General features: G+C 37.2%; 1 protein-coding gene across 1 annotated transcript in view; it reads left to right on the top strand.

Moving 5' to 3' along the window:
- Window positions 1-3,143: 3,143 nt before the first annotated feature.
- LOC131067794 (uncharacterized) overlaps window positions 3,144-9,966 on the top strand; it is a 32,460-nt gene continuing 25,637 nt past the window's right edge. Inside the window, exon 1 of the mRNA XM_058002949.1 lies at window positions 3,144-3,569. Within this exon, the coding sequence (XP_057858932.1) occupies window positions 3,346-3,569 (224 nt within the window). The 5' untranslated portion in view covers window positions 3,144-3,345. The remainder of the gene's footprint in view (window positions 3,570-9,966) is intronic.

Genomic DNA, 9,966 nt, shown 5'->3' with positions numbered 1-9,966 from the left:
GATTCGATTATAAACTGAGATAGGGATATAGGATGAAGTTGCGGACCTGGAATTAGCAGTAAAATGTCAAGACGACGCTGTCCTGCAAATTTGAGCAAAAGTTGACAAGACGATGGCGCCTGGCGTGCACACGGTCCTCCGAAAAATCCGCGAAACGAAGGGGGATCTATTCGTCTCTGCACAAGGATTCCAGATCTTCAATTACAACCGCGTACCTGCAACCTACACATAAAAAAGCGAAGACGATTGGGGGGTTAGGGATTAGGGGTTTGCCCTTAGGTCAAACCCTAGTTTTGGAATTAACCAAGAAATGAGAAATGTTGTAAATGTAAATGATTGTAATGCAAAACAAGTACTAGTACCTTGTTGTAAGAATGTTTGTATTCTTACATGCGAAGGTGTAGATGTTGTTGTATGTTATATGTTGTATGTTGTATGTGGTATGTGATCTCCTCTTCAATGGTTGAATCCTTGTCTTGAATGCAACACTTAGCCTTGAATGGAGACTTAGAATGCTCAATTGCTTGAAGGAATGCTTGAATGTTTGAGTATCGCTTCTGCCTTTTTTCCATCTTCTTTAAAATGGGAGAGGAAAATGTAGTTTATATACTTGCCAATTAGGGTTGATAGACTGATTTTTCCGACCTTGGGCCGACAAGGAAAGAGTATTTTCCAAATTGCAAACTAAAAGACCCGAAGCCCCATAGGAGACCGGGCCCAAAAATAGGGCCAGGGACCAGGGCGCTGGGCGCCATGGTCCTGGGGGACCAGGGCACTGGGCGCCCTGGTCCTGAAGGACCAGGGCGCTGGGCGCTCTGGTCCCACCTCCCGGGACAGCAGGGTGCAAGGAGGGATCAGGCAAGGTGCTGGAAAAATGCAGTTTTTGATGTCATGGACAAGTTTCGGGGTCTCCATTCAGGTTCCGTGTTGCGTCGCCATCGTGAAGACCGAAATGCAGTCGAAATTGCAAGTGTCGCAATTTTAGGACGCTACACAAATTATTTAGCTTGCATAGATCTTTAGGCTCCTGTGGTGTTATGTTTCTCAACTCTCACAGTTTAAGGTATTTAACATCCCCTAGGTGGTTATATTTTGCTTAAAAACGAGGTCACACTTAGGGTGAGATGACATTTGGGTGAAAACAAACGCACCCAAATGACCACTAGCCCAATCCTAAGGAAGAAGGGGTTCAAAATTTGGGCTTTAACATGGAAAGAAAGCAAAATCCCAAGTGGAAAAAATAAAAGGATGATGTAAAATTCCACTAATTCACAACCCAATACAAGTATTGAAAAAAAAAAGAAGAAAAATATGGAGGAAAGAGGGAAGAACTTACCTAAAATCATGGATAAGAACAATCTCCAAACGTCGATAACAAATTCAATCACAACCACTTAGTTTTCTCAATGTTCTCACACACAACAACTTGAATTAAGATTGTACATCTAAGGCACAATGGACTTATGGGGGTTTCTAGATATAGATCTCCTCAAAAGGTTTCTTATCATGCTTGAAATGATTTGATATTATGCCCAAAAGGGGCTTTTAAAGGTGCAAGTGAATGCATATCAAATTACCACTAATGTCACCAAACCTTATAAATGCATCATACTTGCAATAGGGATCAATGCTCAAGGGTCTCTAGTTGCAAGGTTAGTGCTGATCATGGGTAGTTTGGACAAAAGAATGGCAAAAATTAGGTTTGGGGATCTTGATTTCTAATTTCAAAATGAAAACTTTGAACCCCCAAAGTTTGGTCCTCAAAGAAGACATAGAAGGGAGATCGAGGATTAGGGGGTCCTTGTTTCAAACTTGAAATAAAGGAACCTTGAAGCTTGAACTCTAATAAGAGACAAAAAGGGGGAATTGGGGAGCCACTGTTTCAAATTATAAACAAGGAAAGCCTGAGGCACACACACTAAAAGAAAGGAAACACAAGCACACCTAAATGAATGAAGAGGGGAAAAAAAGGGGAAACACGAAGAGGACAAAAAACCTAAGGGAATAAAAGAAAATAAAGGGGTCCCCATTTTGCCAATATCCTTTGGAGAGCAAAGACTCTCATAGACTAATTACAAACTAACTTGCAATGACTTTGGTGTGAAACATGTAGATTGAAAACCAATAAAAGTATGGAAAGAGAAAGTATGTGTCTTTTGTATACATGGAACATTGAAAAAAAATCACTTATTTTTGGAATATAAAACTTGCAGTAATATCTAGGTCAAGTACACAAATAGTCTAGCAATGACCTCACTACAAAAACCATTCAATGAGAACATAAGGGAAAGGGCCCAATGGTGGTGTAGGGTCCTATACTTGGGATAGTAGCTGGGTACAATTAGTCTATTAGTGGGACAAATTAGACTATTAGTGGAGCACAAAAATGTTATGTCAACACTTATCCACAAAAAAGATTCCAATAAATTTGAAAAAGCAACCAATCATGTGATGCCACATCAACACACCAATAAACATGACTTAGTGCACAACTATGGGTCTTACTTCTTTTTGGGACCATTTTGGACACCTTGGCAAAAAAGGCATGTGATGTGGCATCATATTTGATTATGTGGACTTAAATCTCATTTTCTTAAGTAGAGGAGTTGACAAGTACTTAATTGTACAAAATTACTTAAAAATTAAAATATTGAAGACAAATTTTGGGAGGCATGAACATAGCCCTCACCACCATAGTGTCCTCTCCCCTATTTAAGAAAATAAGAATATTCTTTATCAAATTGAAAAGTAGTAGATCAACATTTCAAAAAGCAAAAAATGTCAATAGGCCCTTCGTCTATTGGTTAGGTTGAATGGTTCATAATGAGTCTACAAGGATCAAGTCTTGTTGAGTGAAAGACCCAAACATCATAAGGGATGAAGTCGAGATCATATTCTTAAGTAAATTTGACTTTATGAAATGGATATCCCTCAATCCTCAACTCTTAGTCAAAGAAGTTTCAACATAAAGCTCATACTCTTATATTGAGTAATTATGCATAAAAAATCTTCTAACAAAAAACCAAAAAAACTAATGATCTATACTCCCATAGACTATTATTAAACTTCATGAGATTAATCTCTCTTCTTTTTCTCCTCTCTTCTCTTTTATAATTATCATTTTGTAAAACAAAAAACATGCATAAAGTAAGGTCGGAGGTTTCGTGTAGGTCTGGTGAATGTTTCCATGCGAGCGTGGTTGCTTGCGTTGGCTTTATTCTCTTGGAGCTCAAACAACACAATTACTATGAAAACCAAAGCGTTGCAAGAATTGTTGACATATTAAACAGAACAACAACGCATCTCTAAATCTGTACCTTGTGCCTGTGCCATCGTCAGTTAGAGATGGAATTAGCAGAGCTGTGGGCGATGTTCGGGCCAGGGTTATCAGGGGCAGTGTTTGGTGCAGGATGGTGGATCTGGGTGGATGCCGTCGTTTGCAGCTCCTCTAAAGTATCGTTCCTTCATTATTTGCCAGGCATATTCGCTTCATTTGCAGCGCTCATGTTTAATTGCGTTAGCAGAAACGACCTCCATGATTACTCGCCCTACGACGACGAAGCCTGCAGGTCATTCTTCTTCTTCTTCTCGATTTTCCATTTTATTTTGTTAATTGCCCTATTTTCTTCTTATTATTTTTATAAGCTTCTTTTATAAATTTGCCTTCTGCTGACTATCCTCAGATGGAGAGTAGTATTTCTTAGGACTCACATTTAGAATCAACATTTTCCTTAGGGGTAATCTTCAGGTTATATAGTCCAACTGAGTGTTATTTTTCCGTCAAGGTTAATTGGGTATCACACTTATTGGGGTATGAATACAACTAGTTGGATGTCTCATTTCTATCCTATTTAACCGTCTCATCTTGTTTGCTGGGATGGCTACCTTACGAAAGATGGAGTTGAATGTGGCGTTTTTCCTGATTTCAACACTTAATTATATGTACCGTGAATTTGCAGCTATCTTTAGAAAGCCCCTACATCTTTCCCCTTTGAGCCCGCTCCATTTGACCAGCCTGCAGGTCAATATTCCGCTTCTTCTCGCCTATTTAAAAATAAAAAAAATTAACCCTTTGTGGGAAACCTTCCACATCGGTCCCGAAATTAAGGGTTATCCATTTTGTAAAATTCACGTAGCACAAGGACTAGTCTTTTGTGGTGTGATTCACAATTCTTAGAGTATGTTTTACCCAATTTGACACATGAACCTTTTTCTTTTTAATTGAAGCTGGGACTCCTTTACAAAAGCACCAAATATAATTACCCGAGCTCATCCCTTTTACATCCCAAACCGAACATTAAATTGGATGAGGTATGACACACCCAGAATTGGATGTGGTATACTACTGAATTTTACATACAAACATGTCTGATGGGGATTTGAGCTTAGGGCTCCACTATGAAAGCTCCATTTATTTATCAGCTGAGCTCATCGCATTGATATTTTGACATGTACAATTAGCTTTGTGGGAATCTTTTTCAGGGTTTATTCCTATGAATACAGCTTTCTGTGCTTCGCAATGTGGAAGGGGCTATATTTGCTTGTCTTGTGCACTACGGTCTGGTACAGTAGGAGTAACCTGGATGTTCATTTTTCTCTCTAGGATAACTAGTGGGTGTTAATTAAGAAAAGAAAAATCTAGAATAGATTTCTTAACTGAAGCAATTTGACAGTTGACTCAAGTTTGTTATGGCTATGCCATATGGGTTCTTATTCACTAGCTGCTTCGGAGGAATTTTATGCACGCTGCCAGCAGGATTGGGCTCATTCCTCCTGCAATTAGGGTTGATGTCATGTTGGGTAATTTCTCCTGTAATTGCTGTTGCGTGGAACCTCAGTTGGAGAACCTCCATATCTGAGATTTAAATCGGGGCATCCTAAAAGGTGTGGGTACTTAAGTATATGAGGCTGAGGCTTGTGGCTCAAAAACTTAATATAAAAAAAATCTAGTTCTTATTCCTGCCACATCCCAGTTACATGTAGAAAAAAGCTATGCTCCCCCAAGTTTCCGGGAGGGGGGTGGCAGGACGTGTTTCCGGTACGGGAGTTGTTTTTGGCCATTTTTTAGGGGACAGTAGGGGATAGCTATTAAAAAAAATAAGATTTTTTTAAAAATATGACGAATTTTCAAATATTCATATGATAACACTGATATAACATTCTTCATAGACTTTTATAACCTTTGTGAGCATGGGTAGTTGAATAGGAATTATGATATTCAGAATGAGTTAGTAAAAGATATGCCTGATTTGTGTGTATTACTCAAGTGAAAGATTTAGTATGAAAGTTTTCCTAAAGCCTTCAAGATTGCATTTTTGCTGTCAAACTCATTAACAAAGAGGAATGGTCAAGTAAAAAGACAACTGATTATTTTCTAGTTTGACCTTAGATTGGATTGTTTTATATTATTTGTGCAAATACATATTTGCATTATGAAAATGACATTAATTGCCAATTATGATTAACTCATATTCAACAATCTAATGACTATAGCTTGCCAACTTTGTCTGTGACAGTCCTTGTATTCTAAACAAGATGCCAATGTATGAAACAAGATAATCCTGGATTGTGGTTTTGGTTGTGAAGATGTAGAGATTTGCAATAGGTGATATGTATTTTGTAGATTTTTGTGATTACGATTCATCATTGGTCTATTACTTGGTTAGACTTATAGTTTGATGGAGTTTTGGGGGCAATGCTCCCAGCAGGGTTGACAGGCAGCGCCCCTCATGGTAGTTTTGGGGCAGAACCCCCAGCTGAGATGAGGGGCAGCGCCCCTTGTGGGGTCTGGGGGCAGCCCCCCTGGTGTGTTACCTATCATTATACAGGGCAGGGTCAAGGGGTGGAGCCCCACCACCAAGCTCAAATTAACACCTTCAAAACCACACATACCTTCATGTTGAACACCATTTTCATTTTTGTTTATAAATCCTGGCGGACATGTCATAAACCAAACAAGCGTTGAAAGGTTGTAAGTTTGTTTTTAAACGTAACTAAAATTGCCCTTGGGTATGTTAGGGGATGGCTAGCTGTCCCAGGACAAATGGGGGATGTTTGGATGTCCTTTGGCCGTTCCTTAACGTACCCTGCAATATTTTTTTGAAGGGACATTTCCTAATTGTTGACAGAAAAGGGTACCGGGGGGTGACGTGTCATCGGGGAGCACTGGATAAAAGAGATTAGGTTTGGATGAAATTGAAAGCTAGTGAAAATTAAAATTGTGGCGCTTATTTTCAAAAGAAATTGCCACTTAGGAATGAAAGATAATTTTTAATATATAGAAAATAACAGTCTATGGATTCTTAACTTCTCAAATACGCGTTGCCATGAAATTTTCTTCATCACAATTTCCAGGCAGACTTTTGCAGAACAGATACTCCCTTAAATTCACATGCATGCTAAAAGGAAGTCCATTATTGGTGTACACTGCAGATCCTAAAGGTGCAGAATTCTAATAAGCTATATAATGAAGACAAGGGTACACGGGGATGTACCCCTTGCCCTTTTGTAGGGTCCCAAATGGGGGATGTTCAGAGGGCACAGGGACGCCTGAGAAAAATCCTCTCACCATCCTGTTGTTAAATTCTCTAAATCATGGTAATTAGATTTGGCACTTGATATCTAATTCCTACAGGAATAAAACTGAAAGTAAAACCCATCATAAAAAACTTCATCTCAGATGCAAGAATCTACTTAACACATACTATAGAAAACGGTAAACAAATCTGAAGAATGACTGTCAAAATATTGTCACTGTTTGAACTAATTCTGAAGATAAATCTGTTACAGAAAATAAATAAAACTTCTCCAACAAAACCTTACTTCTGCCTTTTCAATTTACAGATCTGAGGAGGGGTGTACATAAGAGTATCACGAGTCAAAGTCAACTTCAAATTAAAGATCTGCATGAAGAGCACACAAATCAGCATGACACAACTTTTTATCAATTTAAAACTTTATCAATCACAATAACATCATTTACTCAACCTCAATAATTATGCACATGAGAAGAACACAATGACACATGATATGTACGTGGAAACCCTTATGGGAGAAAACCATGACTCGATATTGCTCATAAATAAAATCTTCATACAACTTTGTAGGCACCAACCCACAGGAGACATTAATCCCCTAAGTTTGTAGGCATCAACCTACTGGAGGCATTAATCCCCACAGCTAAGCACCAACTAGGCGAGAGACATCAATCTCTCCTTTGAGAAGCACCAGCTTCCAAATTAGAACTAGGTTCCACTTTGAATGTTACTTCTTTAACAGATGATGGACAATTACCAACTCCCTCACAAAATATGCCCACTTCAATGGATGACAAAACTCCTTTTATGCCTTCGTAAAATTAACTTCTTATTACCTTCTTGAATAATCTTCATACATATGCCTTATTTCTTCATTGCCTTACCTTCTCAAATTGGCATAATCTCCTGTCACAAATCTGACTTTGAATGATGTATATCTTTCTTTCACAGATCTTAGTTTTAATGATGTATATCTTTTCTTTGCAGATCTGTTTTCTTCTTTCACAAATTTGATGCAATTAATCCACATCCACCTCTTCACAAATCTGCTCTTAATTTATTCTAAGTCTTCTCAAAGACCTTCCATAAATCTGCTCATCGATTTTGTTCAAACATGCCTCTTAAATCTGCATTAAATTACCTTGTAATTCTGCCTTATATCTGCTTATAGATCTGCATTAAATTCCTTAAATTCACATCTGAATACTCTTCATATTTTCTGCTATTTGTCTGCTCAAAATCACATTATTATCATTACCAAGCTTCTTCTTAAATCTGCTTAATCTCTCAGCTACATCTGCACAATTTTCTCCTTTGTATCTGTATAGATTTTGTACACCAGCACACTCTTTTCTTCTATAACTGCAAGATCTTCCTTTTTATATCAGCATATATCATTACTCTAGATCTGCTCTTGATTTTCTTTTATTCTGAATTATATTTCATTGAAGACTTGCATTTCTAACTCTACTTTTATGTTCCTTTTATATCTTCATGTTCTTCTTGAAGGAATGCAATTTATTTTTGAGAGACATCACTCTTCATTTAAGACGTACCTCCTCATCACTAATCGCTGCCCCTCTATCATTAATAGATTTCAATTCTTTTAATGCTCTTTAATCAGTCTTTTTAATGAGTTGATCATGCATGATATTATATGGCCATTATTTAACTTAATCTCTTTAAACTGAAGCACTCACATGAATTTGGTTGTTACTTGTAAAAAAATACTCCTCATTCAATCGCTTCACTTCCTTGCTGCATATTAATTATGAATGTTGCCTTTGCAAATAACCCCTCCACAAATTCTTAAGTGCTATCTCATTAATAGCCATTGCCTTTTATAATGTCTTCAATATAGAGTTGCTTCCTTCTAAATGAGCGCTGCCTTTAGTAAATAAATACCAATCCTTAAACTCTGGCTGACTTCATTACATGATCACTACTATCTAAATTATATATGATGCCTTCTAATTGCTGGATCTTATTCTCATTAATTCACCACTTCCTCAAACAATATTTACTACTACTCATATCAAAAAGGTGATCAATTGAATCATTTTTACAGACCTTGAATTAATGTGTGGTCGGCCATTATTTCATTTAAATCAGTCTTGCATTGTATTTATCATAATACAAAGGGAGTCGACCAGCAACATTTTAAATTTCACTTCATAAATTTGAACTTTGAACTTGCCTTATATTTGCTAAATAAGATGGTCAGCTAGTATTCATAAACTTGTCTTTGATCAATTTGAAATGATATGAACTTGCCCTTGAAAGGTTTAGTGGCCTTGAGCCTTTATGTTTTCAAATCCTTATTAGCAATTTCCTTGTCTCAACATTAATGACAATTAATATGGAATTCCTTCTTGAACCAGTGATGACAATCTCACAAATAATCTCACACATACGCATCAATCTTGCCACTAAAGTTGCATATACATCTTTTGTCAACAATCTTGCTTTATGCACCTTGACATCACTGATAATATTTCCAACAATCTCATCCATACATTCTCACGTTTGACATCAGTGACAACTATTTCAACACTGCATGATCTGTATGAAGGGATTGATAGTGCATTGCAAGATATAGTTAATCGTATCTTGGAATCTGTGCCCTAACTCAGTTAAACTCAAACAAGAGAATACTGAACTGAAGATACTCTTCACTTAAATCTGTGCATGACTAAAGCTTGCGCTCAGGACTTTAACTCAAGCCTTATTTAACAGCTATCTAAAGCTGGTGCTGAGAACTTGAACTCCAGTTTTATTTAATAGTTATCTAAAGTTGGCACTTGGTACTGGAATTCCAACCTTATATAACAGGTGCTGCATCCTAACTAGAATATCTGTAGAAGACTATCCAAGAAACATATTCTAACACTCCTAACCCTTACCTCTGCTTGGAAATGTTTCAGTAATGCATAGGAAATGTGCAGTTATGTACTGTCCTCAAGATGGTCAGCCATTCCCCCTCTGATAAAGTAAAATAAACATTTTAAAAAGTGCCTTGCCATAGGCGAGACAGATGCAATTATTGATGATGCCCCAAACTTCAATATTTTCTGTTGAACCAGGCATATGGTACCTGCCAATCTTACTAAAAATGTACAGAAAATTCATCAAGACAGTGTGTTTTAGATAACCTGCAATACCTAAAATCAGAAATATACCAAAGAATACTGCACGATAGAAATGCAAAGAAGTAAAATAAAGATTTAATAAATAAAATAAATGAATAACAAATAAATACAACAAACCTTTGTGCAGTAGAATGACTTCAAGACACCCACACACAAGCAAAAGAGGAAACAAATTTGAGGCTGTTTGGGGACTTGCCTCAATCAAATCCTTGTTTTGGTGTTTCCACCTCCACGACTACCAGATAGATAGATAGATCAAAAAGATAAATAGATAGAATCAA

The sequence above is a fragment of the Cryptomeria japonica genome, chromosome 3 (assembly GCF_030272615.1).
Source record: "Cryptomeria japonica chromosome 3, Sugi_1.0, whole genome shotgun sequence".
Lineage (NCBI taxonomy): Eukaryota > Viridiplantae > Streptophyta > Pinopsida > Cupressales > Cupressaceae > Cryptomeria > Cryptomeria japonica.
The sequence above is the reverse complement of the archived record's forward strand: the minus strand, read 5'-3'. Positions and strand labels throughout refer to the sequence as shown.